This window comes from Aquila chrysaetos, chromosome 10 (genome assembly GCF_900496995.4).
Source record: "Aquila chrysaetos chrysaetos chromosome 10, bAquChr1.4, whole genome shotgun sequence".
NCBI classification, from domain to species: Eukaryota; Metazoa; Chordata; class Aves; order Accipitriformes; family Accipitridae; genus Aquila; species Aquila chrysaetos.
The window spans coordinates 27438891-27464145 of NC_044013.1; the positions used below are offsets into that span (position 1 = coordinate 27438891).

General features: G+C 51.2%; 3 protein-coding genes across 28 annotated transcripts in view; 1 reads left to right on the forward strand and 2 right to left on the reverse strand.

Moving 5' to 3' along the window:
• The window catches only part of NGEF (neuronal guanine nucleotide exchange factor), a 53304-nt gene extending 44269 nt beyond the window's left edge, over positions 1-9035 (forward strand). For all 7 annotated transcript variants that reach the window (XM_030028426.2, XM_030028425.2, XM_030028427.2 and 4 more), the window contains 5 exons: positions 835-998; positions 2052-2207; positions 4880-4959; positions 5400-5504; positions 6165-9035. In XM_030028426.2, the coding sequence (XP_029884286.1) occupies positions 835-998; positions 2052-2207; positions 4880-4959; positions 5400-5504; positions 6165-6337 (678 nt within the window). In that variant the 3' untranslated portion in view covers positions 6338-9035. The remainder of the gene's footprint in view (positions 1-834; positions 999-2051; positions 2208-4879; positions 4960-5399; positions 5505-6164) is intronic.
• Positions 9036-9530: 495 nt separating this feature from the next.
• Positions 9531-21494, reverse strand: SNORC (secondary ossification center associated regulator of chondrocyte maturation). 5 transcript variants are annotated; one of them, XM_041126839.1, is made up of 4 exons: positions 21438-21494; positions 18970-19114; positions 10431-10616; positions 9531-9669 (listed from the first exon to the last, which is right to left on the reverse strand). In XM_041126839.1, the coding sequence occupies exons 2-4, from the start codon at positions 19061-19063 to the stop codon at positions 9560-9562; spliced, it is 390 nt and encodes a 129-aa protein (XP_040982773.1). In that variant the 5' UTR covers positions 19064-19114; positions 21438-21494; the 3' UTR covers positions 9531-9559. The 5 variants fall into 5 exon arrangements, 3 of the variants coding, with proteins under 3 accessions (XP_040982773.1, XP_029882923.1, XP_029882922.1); XM_030027063.2 differs by lacking the exon at positions 21438-21494 and adding an exon at positions 19632-21402 and having other exon boundaries at positions 10431-10613; XM_030027062.2 differs by lacking the exon at positions 21438-21494 and adding an exon at positions 19632-21402.
• Positions 21495-21608: 114 nt separating this feature from the next.
• The window catches only part of GIGYF2 (GRB10 interacting GYF protein 2), a 79315-nt gene continuing 75668 nt past the window's right edge, over positions 21609-25255 (reverse strand). For all 16 annotated transcript variants that reach the window (XM_030027049.2, XM_030027058.2, XM_030027057.2 and 13 more), the window contains one exon: positions 21609-23362. In XM_030027049.2, coding sequence (XP_029882909.1) covers positions 23295-23362 — 68 coding nt within the window. In that variant the 3' untranslated portion in view covers positions 21609-23294. The remainder of the gene's footprint in view (positions 23363-25255) is intronic.

The window sequence follows — 25255 nt, forward strand, 5'->3', positions numbered from 1 at the left end:
ACAGGACAGCACTAAACTGGGGTAGCTACAAGGCTGCCTTCATCTCTTGTAAAGCTGAGTCTGTAATGACAGGCAGGAGCTCATTCATCTTTGGAGCAGGTCTGCCTTGGGCACTGGCACAGGCAGGGCTGCTCTCTTGAAGAGAGTACAAGAGCATAGAAAGACAGACTCTGCCACTGTGCACGTGACAAACACTGAGAGAGCATGAAGATGGAAAGAGTAGCAGCTATGCAGATATTTTCCAATATTTTAGTCATTTGACTGGAAGTGTAGTGTTCTTCTGATACAAGACGTGCTTTTTTCTGGGCTGCTTGTTTTTAACATAATGTATGGCAAAACTCTAGCGGAAGTGCTATTGGTGGCTGCGTGGACAGTATTTGCTCCTGGCTGGGACAGACCCAACCAGTGAGAACCTGTTTAATCTGGGGTTTTTTTTGTAGCCAAAAGGCCAAATACACATTTTTGAAAGTCAGTCACCCTGGCCAGAAAGGCTCAGCCCAGGTGATGAGACACGGGATCTCTCAGAGACAGATCAGGCTGTGCAGGGCATAGCCTGGTGTTTAAATCCAGCACTTGGGACTCCAGCATCACCATCCTTGAGTGTGTGTTCATTCTCAGGCCCCTGCTGTTTCCCTGTCTAAGCTCTGTTACACTCTGTGCTGGGCTGCAGTGTGGATGGCAGAGCACACTGTCCTCTCTGTGCAGTACTGCTCCATCATCTGCAGTGCAGGTTGTGTTCCTTTTGCATCTCTTGTTGCTTTCAGCATCTTGACCATATAAGTCCATGAGTTTTTGCTGCTCTCCTGATCTTTGTCCTCTTTTCCTCATCTCTAGTCTGTGCCCATCATCTCTCACTCCCGCTGGCTGCTGAAGCAGGGGGAATTGCAGCAAATGAATGGTCCAAAGACATCACGAACGCTTCGCACCAAGAAACTCTTCAGAGAAATCTACTTGTTCCTTTTCAATGATCTGCTGGTAATTTGCCGGCAAATTCCTGGGTGAGTGCACAATTTGGATAGTACGCGGGGCACTTCAGTAGTCCTATTTGTCCTTGGGTTTATCTGGGCTGTGATGCTGTGCCCCCGTCCTGTCCCCCAGGCACAGGGAGGGCATCCTAGCCTGACCCGTACACCCCCCTCCAGCAGTCACCTTGCCTTTGAGCACAGTTGACTCTTCATGGATGGCACAGCACTCTCCAGCTGAAAAGTTATGGCAAACAGCACTTGAACAGATTCCAGGCTAGTCTCCCAGCAGGGTAAGCAAGCATGTATCCACCAGTTTCTGCAGAGTGGCAGTGAGCTACATCAACTGGTGGGCTGACCCAGGAGGCCTGTCTTCCTGTCAAGAAGTGATTTTTGACTCATCGCTGCCTGAAGAACAGCTCAGACTTAGTCAAACTTCTAAGAAAGCAGGCTAGAAAATTTGAGCAGCAGGAAGGGGTATAAATTTAGGCCTGAGGCTAGCAGTTATATTTGACAAGGTATAACCTACCTCAGGAGGAGGAGAATGTCATCATGCTTAGGACTATGTCTTGTGCAACTAGACACTAGTGAAATACAGCAGCACAAACATATGGGTCCCAGAGAACAGGACGTTCTTTGTAGCATTAACTAGACTCACCAGTAGAGAGCATCTCACTAGTCCAACGTTTCTAATAAACATGTCGCCGCAGTGTCTGTACACCTGGAAATATTTTGCTTCTGCGGCAGCTTGTATCCAGAAAACACAGAGGCATTTTACAAATGGGAATGAATTAAGCCTCACAGTCCCCTCTGAGGGAGCACCATCTGTGTTTCTTACATGGGGAGCTCAGACAGAGCAAGCAACTTGTTCTAGGCCATGTGGGATGCTTAAGGCAGAGCAAGGAGAGGGTCTATTGCTTGGCGGTGGGTTTTCATAGCCACCTCCTCATCCCTTCCCGTGGCAGCACATCTTTTACCCTCCTGCCATGCAGAGGTTCCTGGTCTGTGTCTCCAGTACAGTTCTGGGTGGCTGAAACCAACATCTCCTGGAATAACTGCAGTTTTTCCTAATCCTCTAACCTCTCCCAGGGACAAGTACCAAGTGTTTGACTCGGCTCCCCGGGGACTTCTTCGGGTAGAGGAGTTAGAAGACCAGGGGCAGAGTTTGGCCAACGTTTTCATCCTGAGGCTGCTGGAGAATGCAGATGACCGGGAGGCCAGCTACATGCTGAAGGCATCATCCCAGTGAGTACAACAGTCACCTTGTCAGCACTCAGCAGTGCTCTCTCCCTACACCCACGCAAGGGCAGCATCCTGCCTGCATGGGCACCAGCTCTCCAGGCTTACCGGGGTCAGGCAGGCAGGGATCCCACTGCTGCAGCTGGGCTGGCCCTACAAACCTCTCTGCCCAACATCGCTCTCCCAAGGCCATCTTCGGTCTGTCCTACTGAAAGGCACTAGTGAACTAGGCAGGTTTCTCTCCTGTATGGTGTATTTGTAGCATCTAGAGTGGAAGATGGATGGGCACTTTGCGTTTTGGGACACAATGATCAGAAATCAGCCCCAGCACAAGAGCCTAACTGACTTACAGCCTGCAGCATATTCAGAAACTAAAAGCAAGTAGGATGTATGCTGTGCACACTCCAGCAGCTCAGCGGGCTCACTTGCAAAGATGAAGGCCACACCTGACCAGCCCTGTGAAACAAAGTGGCTCCTGGTTGTAGGCAAAGGTAGAGAAGAGGCCTCTTCCTCAGTGCCTTCCACAGCTGATTTCAATCTCACACAGCCCTTCTGCTGCTTGGGGCCTCCTTGTCTCCCTGGATACAGGTTTTTTTGGCTCACTGATTTTTCACTTCAGACTCCAACAAGCTCAGACTGGGCAAATGATTCAGCTGCGTTAACAGAGACCTGATTGTTTTGGAGCTCAGGGCAGGGCTTTCTCATTGACCCAAGCCTTCCCAGGCCCACGGTCTGTAGGCAGAGCGTCTGTGCTATTATAGATGTACGTGTCCCACCACCTAAATAGCTACTAGAGATGATGCACACCCCCAGCTTGATGTTTCTTTGCTGTCAGTAGGCCAACGTTCAACATCCATATCCCTTAACAGACACCAGCCTCACCCAGCACCATGGCCTGCTGCAGCCCGGGGGGCTGCACCCTGACCCCCCCCCCCCCCAGTGCAGTGCAGCACCAGCATCAGGAAGACGAGGCCCCAGCACAGCAAGCAACTGCACCTTCTCCCCAGACACATGACTGCAGCTTTTGTACTGAAAATAGAGATGTCAGTCACATTATGCAGGGCAAACGCGCATTTGATGTCTGTGAGAGTTAGCTGTGCAGAGAACGATTAACCAGGCCAGGGTTTGCCTTAGCTCAGGGACAGGGGGGAGAAACTGCAGTTCTGTGCTTCTGCATCCAGTCCCATGTTCTAGATGGCCACACTGAGTATGTGATCCAGCACGCGGCTTGCCAACGGGTCTCGTGCACTGAAACGTGATGTAGCAACTGCTGAAGGCTGCTGTTCCAGAGCTGCAGGGATGGTCAGGGCAGCATTGGGCACAAACTGGAAAAGTGAAGAATTAGAAGAGATAAGTGGGTGCCAAATAGAGGCTGCTGCATCTGTTCCACAGCTCTTGCAGCATGGCCCAGCTCTGAACCCATGCGGCAATGATGTCCTGCTTGATGGCAGCTTGCAGCTAATGCCCTGGGTGGGCTCTGCCAAGGAGCTGGCAGTACATTTGGACACAGTTGGTCGCAGGGACAGGACTGGAGCACAGGTGGGCCCCTCGCAGGCTGAGAGGAGCTGGGGGCTGCGGACAGGATCCAAAGAGCCCTGCAAGGAGCTGTGTGCAAGGCCAGCCTGCACATAGGGCCACAAGCATGGCAAGACCCTTGGTTTGATCTCTATGTGCCAGCTCCTCAGTGCACAGGGCCCTCATCCTGCACATCTTCATGGTGTGAGGGGCTGCACTTGACCTGCAGCTGCAGGTGTTTTCACTGGTCCTTGGCATCACGCTTCAGCCCTGAATCACAAGGTATTCCCAGCCATGCAGATCAGTCTGCCAACACTCATCCTTCACGTCTCCCTTTTAGGCGTCTCTCCTCCTGGAAGACACTCCGGTGGCTTTAGATGTGTGTCAAGTTCAGGCTTTAAAATTACCATCTGAGAAGGTAGAAAGTTCTGGCTCCCTTGGGGCCAGGAGCACAGCTGGTCCTCCAGGCAGGAGCTGGAGCCTGTGAAGATGAACTGCCCTGTTTCCAAGTGGGGCTGAGGGAAGCCTCAAGGGAGCACCAGGCCTGGGGCTTCTCCAGCACCTGTGAAATCTTCACCCTCCTGCTGCAGGCCCAGGTTTTGCATAACAGCATGCTGGATCTGGCGACATGTTCACACAGGTCTCTCGTCTCATGCGCTGCTGAGTGAGCGGTACCCTTGGTATGCCGCAGCATTCGTCTGCAAGTAAATTAATCAGCTCTGCCCTTCAAACATTCCCGCACAGCAGCTGTGGGAATAAATGGTTCCTCTAACTGCTTTTCTCCAGGAAAAACTGCTCTTATTGACCCAGCCCAGCCAGGAGCTGCCTTTGCTGATTAGAGCTCAGAGGATGCCAGGCCCCCCACCCTGCTGCTGGCTCTCTGAAGCCATGCTGCTCCCCAGAGGGGGATCCTGCTGCTTGCAGGGACAGCCAGCCTGGGCAGCAGGGCCCAGGGCACTGTGGCACATGTGACATCCCAACCAGTGCGTGCAAGAGTGGGGCTGAGCATCGCCAGTGAGTCCAGGACCCTGGGGGGGGGGCGGGCAGCAGGCAGGAAAGGGTCATGGGAGGAGGAATTGGGAGCCCAGGGCTGGCTGGGCAGGGGACCTGGGGTCCCTATGACTGTCTCACACTCACAGCCTTGGTTTGTCTCCCCTATCCAGGAGCGAAATGAAGCGCTGGATGATTTCACTGGCCCCGAACCGGAGAACCAAGTTTGTTTCATTTACATCCAGACTTGTTGGTAAGAGACACAGCACAGGAGTCAGGAGCTCTTCACCCCTACCCCAGGGCACCTTACTCTACCCTGATCTCAGTCCAGCCCCAAGCCTGGGGCCTGTGCGTAAGCTGAACCCTCTCCCTGGGCTCCCCTTGCATTTCCACCATGTTGTTGACCTTGTTCCCCTCTAACCTGGGCTGGGCTGCACCAGCACTCTCCCTGCCACCAAAGCTGCTCATGGGTGGCACTGCAATGGTGATGTGCACCCAGCTCCCTTCCCCACAGCGATGCTCCCCTGGTCCCTGTGGCTGGGGCACCCCTTGACCTCCGTGGGGTTTCTTAACAGGTCAGAGAGACCATTCACAGAGCTCATGGTGCTAAATCCACCTGAGCCGTACTGTCCTGCAGCAGGCTCTGTCCCAGTCCATCCCTCCATCCATCACTCTCATCCTGTTCCCTGGCAGACTGCCCACAGATCCAGTGTGTCCACCCATATGTGGCCCAGCAGCCAGATGAGCTGTCCTTAGAACTGGCTGACATCCTCAACATCCTGGACAAGACAGATGACGGTACGGGGGAAAGGATGGGGCTGGGCTGGGAGTCCCTATGGAAGGGTGGGCTTTGCTCTAGGCAGGCGGCTGCCGAGCAGACAGGAGGGACCCTCTGGCCAGGGAGAGACCCTGGCATCACAGCCAAGGGAGCTTACAGCAGGAGGACGGAGTTACTGCTTCCTCCTAACAGTCAGCAAATGCAGGCTGCCCTGAGCTGTGGCAATGCTGGCACAGCCACCCTGGCACTGGCTGCGGGCCACGGCAGGGCTGGCACAGCCACCCCAGATGTAACCTAGATGTTACCCAGATGTTCTTATCTTGATGATGCTTTGCAGCTGCCTGGTCCTGGTCTCTGGGGCATGCTTGCAGCTGGTGGACTCAGTCACATTGGGTGTCTGCTGGGTCCCACTCCAGTGGCATCAGGGGCAGTGGAAGGCACTCAGCAGCAGCAGTGCCTGCTTTCTGCTGGCATCCCTTGAGTCAGTTGTCCAAACACAGTGCTGCTCAGGCAAGTGGGCCTCCGTGGCTAGATTTACAACTGGGTCCACTCCAGCACAGGCCTCTGAGCAGCTTCCAGAAAACACTGCCAGGTCTGTAGGCTCTTTCCAGCACAACTGTCCCAGTGCAGGAGCAATGGCCAGTCCTTCCCCATTTATGCCTGTCTCTGTCTCTGCTTAGGCTGGATCTTTGGGGAGCGTCTTCATGACCAGGAGAGGGGCTGGTTCCCCAGTTCTATGGGGGAGGAGATCCTGAACCCCAAAATCCGAGCCCAGAACTTGAAGGAGTGTTTCCGGGTGCATAAGTCGGATGACAGTCAGCGGAGGAAACTGGGCAGCAGAAACCGCCAATGACCGTTGGCATCCCCAAGCATCTGGAGTGCCTCTGGGAGAGGGGCAGAGGACAGAGCCTGCCGGCTGGGAAGATGTGGCGGTGGTGCTGTGGGCCACAGTGCAGAACCTGGTGTGGCGGACAAGGCACATGCACCCCTGAACAGACTGTAGGTCCTGGGCTCCCCACCACACTTCCCACGGAACTGATCCTTTCCTGGAGATCAGTGCTTTGAACTGGCTAAAATAACCCATTTCCAGGTGTTCTGTAAAGCCCCAAAGAGCACAAGCCAAACAGACACAGTCTGAAGGCCACTGGGTGCTGGCCAGCTGACCCCCGTTCCCTGCACACATGCTAGCTGGGGCTGGCTCAGGCCACTTGGGAAAGGCACGTGTCCACAAATGTAACTAAGCAATTAACATTACCCAGTTTGAGCACTTACAGCTCATCACTACATTTTGAGTTTGGGGCCCTCCTAAAGTGGCGTCTTACAGGGGTAGAAACTGGAGCAGAGGAGCTGTCTCACCACCTCTCACACAGCCCATCGGCACCAAGCTGGGATGAGCCCCAGCAACTCCACCTCCCCGGTCCTGCTGTGAAGCCGCTGGGCCCATTCCCAAGGGCAGACCCTCCACCTGCTTCCTAATGCTCCAAAATGCTCCGTACCCAGCCCTGCTCCACCAGCAGCCCAACCTCACCAGCCCTGACCCACGTCTCTGCCTGCCTGATGGCCTCTCGAAGCATGTCTGGGCCCTGCTCCACAGCTCACCCCCTCTTCTGCAACCAGCATCCCTCCACAGAGCCACCGCAGAAGCCTGGCACCGCAGCCTTTCCTGGTTGATCTGGCACTCGCAGTCTCCGCTCCTCACTGCTGCCGACGCACGGAGCAGGGTGGCTGTCCCAGCGCCTTCCCGCACACTACCACGTACCACGGGAGCACCAGCAGACCCGGGCTGCCACGCAGCAGGCAAGTGACGTTACCCCAGGAGCTGTTGTCCCATGTGCTGTGCGAGGCCCAGCGATCGCTGCCTGCATGCTTGTAACCCACACTACCCAGCTGCACGCACAACTTGCACACAGAAACTCCCTGTACAGGCTCACCTCCCTGTATATACGCAAATCCTCTGTCGCCAGCAGAGCTGGATCATCACTCTTTCCAGCTGTGGCACTGAGCATCGCATGAAGCCCAGGGCACAGCACTGAGACCAGTCAGGGGACAGACCCACAGCAGCCACCTGTTCCAACAGCCTCGCTCTGTACAGTCCTACACATGGCCACAGCCCAGGGCCTCTTAGCTACAGGCTGGTCCCGAGCTGCAGCCAGCATCCATCAGGAAATCAATTATTTGGCATCTTTCTGTAACACTGGAAAGGAGAGTCTTCCAGGTGCTGTGGCCTGCATTGCTGTATGCTCCGGCAGTGCCATGGTTGTGCTCGAAAAGGGGATTGAGAACAGCTGCCTGCCGACAGAGCCACCTGCCAGCCACGCACACAGAACAGAGGAGCACGGCCGTGCCAGTGGCAGCATGGGCAGGAAGCGGGACACTGGGGAGCCGCTGGAGGGGGGCTCTGGAGCACTGTGCTGGAGCTGGTCTTTGGACCACATGGGGTGTGTGGCATGAGGCCGGACCCAGCTGCAGGAGGGCCAGGACTGCCCTGGGGGCTGTTCATACTGTCACCACAGGCCTGAGACAGCTGGCCCAGCGTCAGCCCTGCACTGGGAGGGGGGCTGCAGCCAGCCCCCAGGACCAAACTGGTGGGAGGCACAGCAAGTGAAGGGAGAGCGAAGGGGTTCCCTGCTCAGGCCTAGCTCAGTGCCACCATGTTAGCGTGTGACAACAGCCAGCAAGGCTGTGCCTGTCCCGGCCACCTGTAGCACCCCTGAGAGAGGGTCCCTGGGCTGCTCACACCAGCTGGAGGCTCCCAACCACCTGCCAGTGCCCAGCCCAGAGCTGGGGCCAGGAAGGGACCGCAGCCTCCAGTCTGGCACTTGGAGCTCATTTAATGGGGAGACCTCCAAGTGAGATCCCCCTAACAGCACCCCACCATCAGCTTTCCAAGTATAACCAAACCTCCAGCTCAGGGTCCAGACCTTGCAGCAGCCAGAAATTCTCTATAGCAAAACCCAGAGAAGCTCCAGCTCTAGAATTCCTTAAAATTACCCAAGAAATCACCACATCCTAGATCCTTTAGCGTCACAGCGCAGTGGCCAGCCCAGCCCACCCACTACAGCCCCACAGCCCTGCCTCGGATGTTTCTCATTGCACAGGAATGCTCCTTTACCCATCAGAAACAGCTCTTTGGCTAGTGGAGGGGCTGACCCAGGGTCCCCAGTGCGAGGATGCCAGTTCCTCACTGCGTTTTTCTAGGGGAGAGGGGCCCAGGGCTGCCATGCACTGTCCCACAACCAACCGCCAAGCCCTGGGACTCACCCCAGACCCTCTTGCTCTGTTGTGACTTTTTAGGACCCCAGACCCTAGGCACAGGCTGTGCCATTTTCAGGCACCAAGTGACATCCATTGTTATTTCCTCAGACCCAGCCCTGCACGCCTCCATTTCAGTGGTCTCAAGTGTTGTACAGGGCCAGGCCTGGGGCCCACAAGCATGGGCTGGAGCCCCGCCCCGGCCGCCACCGGGCTGCCTCAGCAAACTGAGGGGAACTTCTCATTGTCTCGTTTTTCCATGTAATGAAATATAGCTGAGTGAGCCAGTGCCAAAGCAACACGCGTGCATCTTCTTCCTCCCCCCACACAGACCGCTCGCCTCCTCCCCAGTCCCCTCCAGTACAACTGGTGGGGGGAAACCGGCCGAAACGCAGGGAGTGGAAGTGGGGCTGAATGTGAACATGGGGTGGGGTGAGACCGGGGAAGTATCAGGGTGGTTTACACCAACAGAACAACCCTTCCCAAGGAAAGCTGTGCAAGGTGATGCCCAACACCGTTACCACCAGGCTAGACCAAAAGAGCTGTTGCCGGCTCAAAGCTGCTCACTGCCGCAGGTCCCTCCCGACGGCGGGGGCGGCACTGCCTGCTGTAGTTGAGCCTGCTGGGTGTGCACGCACTCAGGAGATCCACACGTTAAGAGCGCTTTTGGGGTGCAGCTCTGCTGCCCAGCGCAGAGGCTGGACTGCCCTTTGCCACATCCACAGTGGCATTTCTCCCCAGGGGGCCCCGGGCAGATGGAGAGCAGGAGCAGTTGAGGGCAGGAGACGGGCTGGTTGTATTACAGAAAAACCTTTTATTGAGTTCAGGAGGCCGAGAACTTTCTCAGCGTGATGACGACCAAGGCCACAAGCACAGACGTACCCAGGAGGGAGGCAATGACAATGGCACCGATAGCTCCGGGCCCCAGTGAGCCTGTAGGGACAGAGAACAAGGTGGCGTGAGGTCAGCAGAGCCAGTGGGTCCCAGATGGGAAGGGCTATGGGGATCACCCCCACATCCAGCACATCCCCAGGCATTGGGCCACACTCCTGCCCCAGAGCTCCCTGCATTGGCCATAGTGGCCCTGGTCCCATGTCCCCACGCAGCCAAGGTGTGGTCCTGTGCCCCAGCAGCATCAAGCCCTTGGGCAGGGGGCTGGAGCCAGCCATTGCCTCCTTCACCAGCTCCTGGTGGCAAGGACAGCTGCCACAAAGTGGGTCTTTGGTGCTCAGGCTTTCCTCTTAAACACCTGCACCAAGAGACTTGCTTTCCTTGTTGCAGAACCACATCACAGTAGGTGTTTGCTGTAGTTAGAAGCCAGGAAAGGTGCTCACATTCCCTGTTTAAAGAGCTTTAGGCATGCTCTTGCCCTGGAGAGCCATGCCTGTGCTCGGGGCACTTTCTGCAGTTAACTGCTGTGATGGGGCAGACCCGGGGCAGAAAGAAAGGCCTCAGCAGCTGCTCTGGGGCTGGCAAGCACTCCACAGCAGAGGCTTTTCAGCAGGGAAGTTTCCCTAAGCAGGCGATACAGGCAGTCTTCCCGCCCTGCAGCAGCGTGGGCTGGGGACAGGCCACCTCTGGCAGCTCAAATGCCTCCTTGGAGGCGACAGACCCATAAAGAGCAAATCCAAAGTGAGGACATCCCGAGCCGCTGCGGGAGCAACCCGCTGGCAGCCCATCACGCAGTCACATACCATCCCCGGCGTCCAGCCGGTGCAGGTGGGTTGTGTCCTCGGGCTCCAGCTCGGAAGTGTACGGGGGGAAGGCGGTGGCGTCTGAGAGCTGGGGTGTGGTGGTGGCGGCATCGAAGGGGCCAGCTCCAGAGGGCAGCTCGGGTGGCTCGTTCCAGAGGGTGGGGACCGGGCCCTGCGGGTACTCTGCTGGGAGACAAGCACCCACGGTCACTCAGGGGCATGGGTGGCCCCGGCCAGGCTGCTGGTGACAGCAGCAGCTCAGCAGGTCCCTGGGCTCCAGCCGCCTACCGAGTGTGCCGGGATGGATGGAGGGTGACCCGAGGGCTGAGAAACCCAGTGGGGCAGAGCCCACCTCTGGGAGGGCACCACCTCCGCAGAACACCAACACCCAGAGCAGCTGAAGGCAATGCCCGTGCCCCGGGGTGAAACCACACTGCCATAGGCTTTTGTGGCAACCTGGTGTACATACAGCACCCAGGGGATGACAGGGAGCTCCCCACAACCGTGCCACCTCTGCTTGTGCAAAAACAGGCCCCACATGAACATCCACAGCCAGTGTGCTCATGGATGCCCATGGGACTGGCCTGGGAGGGGCTGTCACATTCCTGAAACAGGCAGAGACCACCCAGCCACCTGTGCTGGCCAAATTCACAGCATCTCGGGGCCTTTCTGTCCTGCACCACCAACCTATGCAGCAGAGGATGCCAGAGGCGCTGCCACTGCGCAGGACACCGCTCCCCCAGACAGGAGCCCCAGAGTATCAACTTACCTCTGCCCCAGCTCCACGCCATGCCGGGGAGATGAAAGCTGGGCCGGGCTCTGTTTGATGTTACCATTCACCTCCTGTTATTTCTTCCCCCTGTGGGGTCAGGGACCAAACCAGAAAGCCCTGCCTGTCTGTGTGTGGCTCAGCTGAGCACTGTCAATGCCCTGCTTGTTCAGGTGAGCCCCATGGGAGCAGGAGACATTCCACAGCTCCCTGCCGAAACCGCTGGGAATGTTGCGCTGGGATGGGGAAAAAAAGGAGGGGGAGGAAAACGAACAGCATCCAGCACCAAGGCCCACCTGAACTGACACAGTGGTTATCAAGGCCGGGAAGAGGGCATCACAGGAACCGGAGCAAGCAGCCTGGGCTCCCTGGGGCAAGGCACAGAGGCATCCCCAGGCACCCCGGCTCTCGCACAGTGTCTCTCGGTGTACCAGGGGCACTCGAAGACTTGTCCCAGACTCTCCCTGACCCAGCAAGAGAGGTGGCAGCAGCCTATCTTGGCAGCATCAGCCCCAGCTTTAAGTACCCAGAGCCCTCCTTACCTCCCACAGGCAGCCAGCACTTCGTGGGGGGAGAGTGAGCTGAGGAATCGACGCTAATGGGCTCTACCACACTTTGTTCTCCTGTAGGAGCCCTGCATCAAAAAGAACAGGAGGACCAACACCAAAACGCTCACCTCTGCTGCCTGTACAAACCCACTGATAGGACTTACCACAGGGCTCACATCAAAGAGTAGCTCCCACCATCCCTGGAGCTATTTGAGGCTGCCTGCAGATGCAGGAACACACCAGGGTTCTAGACTAGTTTTGAAAGTCCTTTCTACAGCCACAAAAGCTAGAGGATTTTCAGCGAGACAGCTGCCAGGTTTAAACCCATTGGGTCTGGCCCAATGAGCAATGAGAGAGACAAATTAGCCCCCATTTTGAGGCCTGTGCCAGTTAAGCCAGGCAGCGACACCAGCCCGCTCTGGCTGGCTGACCCACCCTGGGGAGAAGCTGGGAGTCGCCGTGAATACCACATCCTTGCCCGCTTGGTACATCTGTGGTCACTGCATCAGAGGCAGCATCTCGCATCCCCGGTATGAGCACACAAGAGGTTTGTGCTCCACGAGGGCTCCCCAGAAACACCTGAGCCCTTTGCAGGGCCCTTCCCAACCTGTCCTGCAAAACCAACCAGCAGAGCTGGAGACTCACATCCCATCCGGAGGCTCTTCCAGAAAGTGCCATTTCCAGTGGACCTCTCTTCTATAAATACTGTGGTTTAGCTACCAGAGGACAGATCAGGAGGAAATACAGAATTTAGTGGGTAAATGTAGTTAGAACAACAGGGAAAGGAACTGAGCAGAGCCAGAGCCATTTAGTTAGCAATGGTGGCATTAGGTAGCTGTTGGGTTAGGCACAGACCAAACGTACGTAATGCTTTTGAAGCCCCGGTTCCAGGCTGCTTTCTCAAGTGGAGAAACTCTGCACAGAAGAGCTACACTCCAGCTACAACCTTCCTGACTGTGTCAACACCACCGGGGCCAGCACCAACACTGCAGCCATTCCCATCTGGCAAGAGAACACCACGCTGGGAGGACGCCACTGTTGCATTTCCCAGGAATGTTTTTCTCTCCAAAGCCAAAAGAGCTGGGTGTACCCCTCACATCTGACCAGGGGAAAGGCATTAGCTCAGATGATCTGTAACAGACACAGGCACCATCCAGGGAGGCTGTAGGACCTGGACAGGGTCTTCCCAACTCCCCACTCTCAAAGGGAAGAGCACTACTCCTTCCAACTGTAATGCAAAGGCTCTTTTTCTAACCAGACCCACAGTTTCCCAGATAGTCTCTCCTGTCCCCAGTGCATCTAATTCCTGAAAAATTTATTGCAGCTCTCTTTACGCAGGGCAGAGCTTATTTTTGATAGCCAAGTAAAGAGGAAACTGTCTAATCTGTTTATTATCTCAGTGATTTTAAGACCTGGATAGAGTCCTGGATGGCTGCTAGATACGTATTTTGTTAATGCCCCTCATCTGATTAGAACATGCTTTCAGTTCACCTTCACAGAAAGGGCAGAGTGTGCTAAATATGCATTTTCTGTCCTGAGTTCCTGTGGTTTTACCTTAACGGCGCTTCAACCAAGGGAAACACAACTCCTTTCAGTCAGGTCTAGTGCCTCACTAACAGGAGTTATCAGCTCAGAAGCAGCAGCAGTCGTGCACACGCATGAAGTGAAATACCTGCATCTGAACATCACCAAGAGCCAGGGCTTACTGCTGGGTCTCCTTTTCGGTTCTTGCACCTCAATGCTGCTAGAGCAGATGCTGAGAGCCCTGCAGCAGGCCCACAGGGTGGGGGACCACAACACCAAATGCAAGCACCAGCCCCAGAGAAAGCTGCCAGCAGGCAGGTCTCTCCAGAGCAAACTGCTGCAGCCTTGGAGAGAGCTTGTTTTTAACCAGCACTTTTCTTTCCAAGACTCGCCTTTGATTTTCCCTCCTAAACTAACAGCTTGTGTCCTCACATGCCTCCATTCCTGCCTGTTTGAGAAGCCCAACCACCCATCCAACCATCCCCTCCCCATCCAGCGGGTTTCTTTAACAATGGGGAAGTCACGCCTGCTCCCTTCCACAGGGCTGCCGCTGGCTGAGAGCAGCAGATCTCTACCATAGAAGCATTAAATGCCACACTCCCATTTCAGTCCTCTGGTAAAAGCAAGAAAGGCGAGGGGGAAGGACAGAGCGTGGGTTAGGCGCCAAAGCCCAACACACACAATCAATAAGGTTTCACGTGTCTAAGTGGGACATGAGGGTGACTGGAATATGACCAGACAGGCTCTAAGGTACAGGCATGGGACTCGATTCAGGAGATTCAGTTCTCTGCTCTGCTGCCAACGTTTTGTGTGGCCACCGCAAGTCCCTCTCCCTCCTGGGTTCAGTTTCTCTGTGCACAAACAGGAGGCTGGGGCTCAAAATACAATCTACAAGAAAAGCAGCACCAGAGCAGCCAGGCCTGCCCACCTGCACAGTTACTGTCACCCTGACTGCGACAAGGAGGATGCAGTCTATGTGCCTGAACAAATGCCCAAGTGACAGCTCCAGATCCGGTGGCAGCCTTTCACAGGGAAAGGGCAGGTCTCACAGGACCTCTGTGGCCTTGGGGCAGGGCACAGCATTTTTTACTTGCGCAAAAACCCCAAACGCATTGCAATCTCAAGTGAGGGGGTACAGTCAAGGGTTGGAAACCAAATATCAAAGGCAAGGTAGCACATGGTTTTCCTGTTCACCCAAGAACTTTGTAGAAATAAAGAACTACCGAGAAACATGTTCAAAACACATTGTCCATCACAAGACCAGATGTTTAACATATGGGTGAGAGCGACGCATTAGCTGTGCTGGCATCAGCCTTTGGACCAGTCCTATCTCTAGGAAAACCCACCTGGTGCACTCACATGGTTTGTTTGCCCTGGAGCAACTCGGCAGGGGCAGCAGGCAGGCACATGGAGGAGCTACCAGGCTGCTGACACACATGGGTAACCCCAGCACTGCTGAGGCTTTGTGCCTCGGCACCGGGTGCTCTGAAGGGAGAGAAACCTTGACCCCATGGCACAAACAAGCTCTCCCCCAGCATTAACCCTGTCTCAGCACTAGAGCACAGACCCAGGGCAACTGTTGCTTCACAGGCTACCAGTGAAATCCACTTGGTAAAACCAGAACTTGGGAGCACTTAAGAGAAAGACTTGGAATAATCTTAGTTATCAGGGGTTTACTGGGCAGAGATGGAGCCTGGGAAAAAGGAACTAGAAGTATTCCAGTGTTTTGCAACAGGCCAGGTGGAAGATAGCTCCTCTTCCTTCCCATATGTTGACGCTACAGATTGCCTTATTTTAGGGAAATATCTATACTGCACTGTGTCTTCTCCCTCTCTCCAGCACAGGTTAGTTACAACTGAGGGCAAGAAAAGGTAAGAAATTATCCAGTTACTACGCCATAAAGAAATACACCATGAGTTTTCTGAATGATGCAGGGATCCAGCAGGACTTGAGCTACATGGGCTGCAGCGAGATCTAGAAGGGATGACACCAAAGGAAACTTGACGAAACTGCTATTTCCGTGCTCAGCAAGAAGAAAGTGGGGTGACCTGCCAAGCACAGTGACATGGTAGCCAGTGCCCCAGATACTCGGTGGCTGAAAAATAAGACTGGAAGAGTCTCCACAAGCGATAGCTCTTGAGGAAACCGATCAAATCTGACGGATCCTTCAAGATAGCCCCAAACAACCAGAACCTCCCCGCAGCAGACTGCAAGACCTCAAGGCAGGCAGCTGTGGCCGCCTAACACGTTCATCCCTGGAGACTACTCACCCATGACCAATACTCCTCCTTGTACAAGCTGGTTTCAGCACCTCATCATCCTCACTCTCCACCTCCAACCCAGTAACCTTAGTCAGGAGCAGATACTAGTGTCAGTAATTTATAAGGAGTGTTGGTGCAGAGCAAGGCTGAGTAATGGACTACAAAGAGCTGCTCTAAGTCTGGACAGACCTGTTGGAACAACCGCATCTTTTTTTAAGAAACGTGCCTGAAAAAAACTATTTACTACTTCTCGCATTCTAGTACTTAACTTTAAAAACTTCCTAATAATCTTTTGTTCTCCTACTGTTGAGAGTGAAGACACTACAGAAAGATGTCCAAGGACAAGGTCTTCTCCTGTACATTTTCCTTCTGCACACCACCTCCTGCTCTGCTGCTTTTTTCTCCTGTACGCATTCTGATGTACTACTGCAGTATAACATATTTCCACATTAGCTGAAAACAAGGAAATTCATGAGCTCACATTAAGAGTTTAGATACCAAATATATACATGATTCAGAAGCCAAGGCCTTGCAAAGGCTTTTTACTAACTTCCATTTCACTTGGAGCTCTGAATCCATTCTATGAATTGAAACTGGTTTTGCTGATAGAAAAAAATAAAAATCAACAATTCACAAGCCTCCTGTGCTCTAGGCCTATGTGCCAGTTGGGTTTGGAGAAAGCAACAGTGGAGAAGATTTCGGTGTGCAGAAAGTCCTTGAAGCAGCTCTGTCTCCTGTTGCACCAAGATGACGTGGACAAAGAGGGTTAAAGACTTGGTCGGTTGTTTGCCCATCTGACAAATGGGATATTGGAAAAAGCTCAGTAACTCGGAGGAGAAATTCACGCTGTCTCCAGTCGCAGAGCTCTGACCACGCCATCCAGGAAAGCAGACTGGCTGGGCAAGAAGCCAGATCAAGGTACACAACCCACCAGCACCCCAAAAGTGCTCTGACTGCTACACCCAGATAGGAACCTCAGCTGCCAGCAAGGTCCTTCATGTCTCGCTGAACTCCTGAGCGCTTAGAGTCTTTTGGCACTAGGTAGCTGAGTCCCCACTGTGATAAAATTAAATCCAACGAGGACGGGAAGACTCATTCTGGACCTTGGGTCTGCGTGGCTGGCATCAGCTGCAGCCCTCTCCAAGGCAGACTCTGCTTCTGCCCACCGTGAAGGGCTTTGCTACACAAAGTACAAGGTGCTGAGATGGCAGGGCAGGGGCTGGGTGAACTCTTGAGGCCAGCAACGGGCTGTCCAGCCCCAGGTAGCCAGAGTGGGCACAGGGCCAGGGCAGGGATGAAAAGAGGCCTTCATAGGGAGCACAAAGGGCAGCCTGTGATGTGCAAGCGCCAGGAGCTCGAGTGTGGAGCAGCACAGAGCGCTGCGGTTCTGATGAATGTTAAACAAACTTGTTTACAGAAAGGCAGGGCTGCATGTGTATGCACAGAGAGCAGAGGGCTGTCTGTCTGCCCTTCCCTTCTTTGTCTGCACAAGGCAGGAAATTTCCTTTTCTAATGGGGTGAAAAGCAGAAAAAATTCCACTATGCACTGAAAGGCCCTGTATTGCGGGTAGGTAACTCTCCACTCCAAATGCAGCAGAAAACCATTCTGCTCCAGGGATGGCTTACCATACAGGCTGGTCCCCTCATGTCCTGCTTTGGGGCAGCAGAGAAGAACAAACTTCTTAGAGACCTCAAGCCTCTAAAATGCCACAGAGGAAGCACAGAGCCTCTCCTACGCCCCCGGACCCAAACGTTGCATTCATCAGTACAAAGCTCGTCAAGAGCTACTGGCCTCGCTGCATGAGTGCGACTCACACAGTACAGGAATCAAGTGAACTTGGAGTATGTCACAGGAGCGAAGTGACACAGGGAGACAGCAACAGGTACAAACGATAGCTGCAATGCTGAGCCAAGAGCAAGTACACAGGAAAGCTGGCAAGGCAGGGGGCAGAGCAAATGTGCACCAAATAGTGGAAACTTAAAATAGCGTAAAGGAAATCCTAGCTCAGAGAGGAAGCAGATTAAATTTTCACTGGAAATTAATCACTTGCTGCAGAAGAGTGAAATACTGTTAGCAGTTAAGAAAAGACCTTACCTGGTTTAGGGGAAGAGCACTGCCGCTGCTTCTGGGAGCATGAGCAAGCTACAAACTGAAACTATGCTCAAGCAATTAATGTTCCACTACACAAAAACCAAAGCTCAGGGTTTGAGAAGGAAAACGTCTACTTTTTAGTGCTTGTTTCTTAGCTACTCTAAAGGTTTCCCAGCAAGGTGGTGTCCTACAAGGGGAGGATCTGTGGGGGAAATGCCAGCTACAGTAATCCTGTTCTTGCACCCACAGATGTTCCAGCTAGGCGCTGTGATAAATTCCCCTACCCACGTGAAAGCTCCTTTTCAAAGAAATAATTTCATCGGCTAGATGGCTGGCCACGATCCCCCTGCTCGGCAAGATGCTCAGAACAAACTGGGAGGGAACTGCAATCCAGCCTTGCACCAGGTCTTGGAAGGCAGGACAGGAATTCAGGAAAACAAGCGCTGTGCTTATGCCCGTTATCTTGGGCCTGAGCCATCCCTTCAGCCTCGCCTCTGCTTAAAGGAAGAGGCTTTGAGGGAAGCAGCTCCCCATAGGAGTTCCCACCCGTACGTACACTCAGAGCCCATCTATGGAGTCGGTTTGGAAGCCAGTTATTCCTCATTTGTAAAAACCCCCCTCAGACCAGCCAGCCCTTGAAGCTGGCTCTGCCCTTTGCTCCCCTCAGCAAGCACAGCCATACTAAAGGCAGGAGCAGGTAAGGCTGCAATTACTAGCCATCTCCTTAAAAACCAGCACCTCTCAGAACAGGTGTCTCACCTATTCCTACTCCCATCACCTCACTGAACTCAAGTCAGAGCCACGTACCTTCCCAGCACTGCCGTCTGCCTCAGCACACCCAGCTCTGGGCAAACTCAGCTTAGATGCACACCTCTGCTTTTGACAGAGCTAAATGTTTCCATAGACACTTTCATATATCTACTTAGAGCAGCTGTTGTAAAGTGCTCTGCTGTAGCAGAATGCGTAGAAGGAACCAGAAATTGGCATGCAGGCTTTAGCCAGAGAAAAATGTTTCTTTTCACAATTGTAACCTCTTCCTACCATTACAAGCTGACAGACAGCCTGTCCCATCAGCTGCTGAGACCGCTCCATCTAGTGTTGACCCATCTGTTTACTGATCTACTGCCACTAATGGTCACGCAGGTGCTACTGCTGTTCTGCTTAGGAAAAACTATGGAGAATATATTCTTACTCACCACCAGCCACTGATGCCAAAGCTAGTTTCCATTAATCAATTATAATTGAATACTTACAGACCTTTTTTAGGGGAGGGAAAGGAGAGAGAGGCCAGTTAGTAGAAGATCTCCCACACTTTTGGGCTTTAAATGCAAACAAAGCTGCTTACCTGCCAGCACAGCAGGGACCAGGATGCCGCACAGCGTTAGCAGGACCAGGCGAAGGACTCTGTGGTAGGGCATGGCTTCCCTCAGGAAAAGCATCAGCAGGAATTCTTAAAATTCTTCAAAGTATGAAACAACTTGGAAATTTCACTGGTATAATAAAAATTTCGTCCAGTCAGGTAGGAAAAAAAAAAATTCCTTTACAACAGCAAGTGGAAAGAGAGAGTGCAAAGCCCAGCAGAGACTCACTCACTCTGACTTCTAGAGCACACCTCCTCCCGAAGGCAGCTCCACCCTCTAAAATTTGTGCCTAAAACCCCATAGGCAGCCAAGCCGTTAGGCATCCGTCACCCTGCCAGGCCAGAGCACACACGAGCAGTTGTTGGTGAGCCCTTCCCAGAGGACGCGGGGATGCTGCTGGAATGTTTTCCCTCCAGCTGGCCACCTCATGGCATGGGAAATAACACAGGACCCATTGGGGAAGGTAACCCCAAAACCGAGCAGACCACTCGAGGGCTTTGCTCTCTCCTCAGCGTGCAGGGCGGTGGTGGTCTTTCCAGGGTGGGTGCAGCAAAGAACAAGGGCCTCAACCTTTTGAGGCTAAAATGCTCTGAAACAGAGCCAGAGCAGCTCCGTGGCATCCTTGTTTTCTGGGCATAATACTTACACATGTGAACCAGGAGCCACGGGTGGTCTCCGCTGGCAGAACTGCCTGTCCAAATCTGGTAAGTCTTCTAGGAGAGTCACCTTTGTCAGGCAAGGCCAGCATCCTCCTCGGATCTGAACTGCGCAGACACTACTACCTCCTCCCGCCACCCTCTGCCACTCTGTCCCTCCCCTCCAAGTGGGCTTGTGGAAAGTTCACAGCAGAGAAGACTGAGGTTTGTTTCAAATCACATTTGCACTGATAGAGACTTGGGAAAGGATGAAGTGTATAAAAAGGGGAACACTCCAGCTTATCATCAAAGGACAGAAGAATGTCACTAGAATTTTTTTAAGTTGGTACGAGGATGAAATACTTCACAGTTTCCGTTCAGAAAAACATGTAATAAAGTACATAAACACCCCCAATGTCAGTTCTTCATGCTCTGAAAATATGACACGAGTAGTTTTCTCTTAAATTTCAGAATCAGATTTTTCTGCTACGAGATCTCTTTGCTTTTTGGCTTTCTCTGACAGGCAGCCAGATAGAGTTCAGGTGTCCTTTTAAACCATTCTGCTTGCTGCAGTTCTTTGCAAAAGTGCCTGGCTGTGAGGGGAAGCAGGAAAAACAAAGAGGAGTGACCGCTGTCCCTGCAGCAAAATGACAAGTTAGGAAGTAACCTGGTGAAATGTGCTCAAAAGAAACCTCAGACATCTCTAGCATCAAATTCAACATCGTCAGTCAAACTTGGATCAGAGCCCCGTTAGCTTTCCAGGTTCGCGTTCCATCTGAAAAGGAGCTGGAAGTGCAGAAATATATATCCAGCAGCAGATACAAAGCTGTAGCTCCTATTTTTCCCATCCCTACTGATCCAAATGACGTTCGCTACAGAAAGAGGCCCTGTTTGTCACAGAATGTTACAGGGCAGTCACCGGAGCATACAATCTGAATGTGCCAGCGTCTTACCTTTGTGCTAAATACAGAAGCCAGAATATTAAAATATTACAAACAAGATCTTCCCCACAGGTCTTATCTACAAACTCTCAGAAGTGGACCAAGGTCCTCAGGGGTTTGACAAATTATTGCACATTTTCCCTGCTTGCATTTCTGTGCTTTCATTTAGCAATCCACGAACTGGTCCTTTCCTGCTCCCCAGCTGAGCTGGAAATTAACAGGCTTTTGCCTATTTGTTACACAGTATAGAGTAGTCCAAAATTAGCTTGTAGAAATTAGATCATACCATTAAAAAACAGAAAGTACTTATGAACCAGACACCTTATATACACACACACACAAAAAGAAGATATTAAAACAAAGTCAAATTATCAGCCTAAACATGCACTGTTCTCTCTGAGACATTACCTAAACATAATGCAAAGTTACTGTGTAAATTGGGTCTTAGCATAATGACTTCACATTCTTTGTGGTCATGTGAATGGTAGACAGCCATTTATCATTATCTTTTACTGGGATTTTTCACACAAAAACAAGCAGCAAGTAGAAAAAAAGGAAAATAAGATTTTGTCTAAAGGGAAGCCTACCAGGTGTCCATGTGGACTTTACACTGGGGGGAGAAATAAAACCTCTCATTTAGGGAAGGGAATTGGAATGGGTGGGGTGGTTACTGACTGGCAAAAAAAGGCTCCATGGCTGAGTGTTTGTATTAACAGAAAAACAGCCATGGTTTGATCTCTCCTGCATAAACACCACGAGCGTGAACGCACGTGTTTCTGTACAGGGGGGTGCAATTAAAGCTTTCTTGTCAGTTTTCCAATCTCAACTTACTGGTGTTTATTCGAAGTCTAAAATTATCAAGGAGAAAAAACCCACCGGTATTCCTCACCAGGGAAGAAATAAAGCAGCAGTTGTTCCACATCCTGTGTATTTGCTTGTTGTTTCTTGATGAAAACTGATGCAAGTCGAGTTTTGGGTCAGTTTTAGCACCAGGAATTATCTCAAAACTCAGCTTTGACAAAAGCAAGCAGAAAGTTTTCTCTCAGATATAATACAACCAGGTTTTATTTAAGTTCTCTCTTTTTCCCCCCCACACTGGCAAAAGTTCAGAGGGAGTTTAAAGTTTTGTAAACATTTTAACTACCCCTCTTCCCCCTTTTATGAATTTACAAAGCAAAGGAGACAGGGAGACCAGATTTGCAACAGTTCCAAGTCTCTCCATGCTGTTGGATCCAAAAACTATATACAAGTCTGCAGCAGTCTCTGTATAGTTACTGTACATGTTTGGGGGCAGGGGGAAGAGAGAGGAGGAAGGGAAGGTGACCCCAAAAAATGAATAAACCAAACGAAATAAAATCCAAAGCCAAACTGCTCTTGAGCAACTCGAACTGTTTTCTTTAGGCAGTGATGACAGAACAAGTCACCTTTATACAACTCCACCAAAACTGCAGCGTATCTCTCTTGGCAGGTTATAACACTCTGGGAATGGGAGATGGGACCAGGGGGTTGAAACTAAGTGCATTTGGCAGTTTTCATTTTCTTTCTTTCGTGGTGTGTGTGCATGTGGGTGGGTGGAGAAAGGAAGGCGGTGTTAATATTTCCGTGAGAGTGGAAGGTTATGATTCCATAAATACTTAAAGATTATGGATCCCAGTGAAGGTGCATGAAATAGTTTAAGGTGTAGAAGATAAGCAGGGCCGTCACTGCACATAACTTCACCCTCCACAGTCTCTCTTCATGACAAAAGGGCATCTCTGCTCCTTAACCTAAGCACTGCTTGAAATGACAACTAGCTAAGACTGCTGGGGTATATATCTGAAAGCCAGTGTTCACCCTCACCAAAGACTAAAGATCCACACAGTAAAGATCCTACTGTCTCTTAAACGAGACAAATTTGCAGGAAAAGAGCTCAAAATAAACTGGTCCTAACCCTCCAAAGGTAGCATTTAAGGGATCAATTTAACCTAAAAGAAGAGATGCCACCCCCCTTTTTTCCCAGAGTAGAAGTCCCCACTTGTCCAGAAAGGCTGGAGTATGCCAACAGGGAACTCCACCAGCTTCAGCATCACCACCTAATGAAGACAGACTCGAGCTTTCCCTCCAAAAATAATGTGCTGAGAAGGGCTGGCAGGGGGTGTGCAACTTCAAACCAACCCAAGCTAAACTGCGCCCACCACCACCCCTCTCCTGCTGTTGCCAGTTCTAAGGTTAGCTTATGAATGCAACTCCTGGCTTGGGAGAGCACCTCTTGCCCTGATGGAGCACGGAAGTCAATATCTGTGTGGCATTTTGGTTTTGACCAACATCTGTTAACCACAAACTCTCTCTCTCTCTCCATGACTGCACATGTTGGATGCGGTACGAGTAACCAGGAGAGGGAAGCAATGGTTTGCAGAATCCCAATTGATTTTTTTTTTTCCCCAGGTATGTCAGCAGAAGAAATCACAGCACAGTGAAAGCTTGCTGCCCAAATCAGCCTTGTTGTGAACGAATCCTATCTCCCACCCTCCCAGGACTCTGAACAAAGTCCACTTGACTCTAGGCTGACAGTAGGAACAACGCCTGTGCAGTCCTGGGCAGAAAGGGTTTGCTGGGGCCAGAGGAAGCAGCCTGAGATGATTGATTCTGTGATTCACTGCGAGGCAAAGAAGAACGCATGGTGGAGAGTACTGTGTCCAAAACGGAGAATCCATGGTTAACAGATGCAGGAAAAGCCAGTTGATTTGCACATGCTCAGTAGTCTTCCAAAGTCTCTATTTCTCCCATATTGAGCCGCTCTGATGAGGCATTCACTGAAAACCCTGTAAACCAAGAAGGACTTGGGTTAAAAATCTGGATGTGGTATATTGTGTTTGATGCAATACATCTGTTACATGCAGTAGCATGTGTAAGATAAAGTGAATAATACGTATCAAATAAAAACTCAGGGGGAAATTCAGTAAGGCTAGAGATATCATTACCCAAACTGTTTCTGTTTTTTCCCCTTAATAAACCGAAGACAATCAATTGTTTATTTAGGTAAGTATCACTTAGTCTTTAAAAACAGATCAGCAGAAGACTGGTTTCAACTTTCATTTGACACAAGATGTCATCTGCAGAGCTAGTATGAGGCATGTCTAGGCACAGTGGCAACATGGCTCAGCAACATCTTGGAAAGGAGCACATTTGAGTCAACTGGTACTTGGAAGTGCCCATCAACACTGTACTTACATGGTCCAAGAGGCAGAATTATACATTTCGTGAACTCAGAATCCAAGTGTGGAATCATGCTCAGCACTTCAGGGGGTGTGAGCAATTCTACCCCTTACTTTAACATCTAAATACATCTACCTATGAAATCTAGTGGTAATTCCATGTATTTCCATGCTTTTTTACAGTCTTCTATCTCAGGAGTACAACATGAAAATGCACAAAGTTATATAGGGCTATGCAGATGGCTCAAGATGCACCTAAACTTGTACCCAACCTTTTAATCATAAGTGCTGAGGACATGATGCACGTGAGAAAAGTGTGAGAAAACAGCAAGAACATTTGCTACAAGGAAAAAACCCAATATATCATATGCAACTTTCCTACTGAAATCCAGTTTTTACAGTTGTACCAACCTCATATGGAGTATGAGAAAGTTCTCCTGTGTAAGGCTACTAAACACAAACCTGACATTTCATTGTCTTGAGACTGCTATGTAGGCTTGCTCTGTGCTAGAAAACAAACCACTTTCACAGTCATTATCTTCAACAGATAAACAGTGCTCTGTTCAGGTTTAAGCATATTTTTCTGGCTCCCTCTTGTGGCAGTATGTTACCTAAAAGGTTTTGGAATTATTTGTAATAAGTGTACTGATTTTTAAGAAGCTGCATGTGCTACTTCTCTTACAGTTGCAACAACTTAATTGTATGTGGTGATTTCACATTACATGAGCAGGTTTTTAAACTATTCAACTGAAGACCCATATAAGACTCACTGGACTGGCACCTAGGGGTGGCATAAGTCAGGATTCCACTGAAAAATTCAATATACTTCATTGCAGAAATCACTGATTTAATTGAAGAGTATTGATTTTGTCGAGAACAAAAAGGGAAGATAAAAAACAAAGGTAGGGCTCTGTTAGAGCCTTAAAAAAGCAGTGACTTCCAAGTGGTTAATACCAGGGTGCTTTACATGAATATGAGCTAAGTAGCACCAGCACAACAAATACCAGCCCAGTGCGGTGCCCTAGTTTCCTTTTTATCACACAGCACAAATGTAGACACATTTATTCTACAGGAATACCACAGTGCCATATTACATTCCACAATGCTCAGTACTCAGGTACCTACACAATGCCCTTGTATCTTAAAGGCCACTTTAAAGAAACCTTTCCATCAATGCTATAAGGACTAGTTAACTACCATCCTCACATAAAAATTAAAATAGAGAACATAAATAAACAAATAAATGAGGGACTACTAATGATGTCATCATCTCCACTGCCTCCAACTGAAAACTTATGACCAGTTTTCGACTTTTTTTTTTTCCATAAAATCTTTGCCATCATTTCTGACTAGGGTGGTTAGCTCATGTAAAAAGGTAGGAAGAAAGGCAAGCCTCGAGAAGCTGTATTAATTCATTAATTCAATAAAATAGGCATAGGTCGACTCAAAAGAGGAAAGGCAGTTTAACTGACACCCCTGAACTACTTAAAGGTTTCCAGG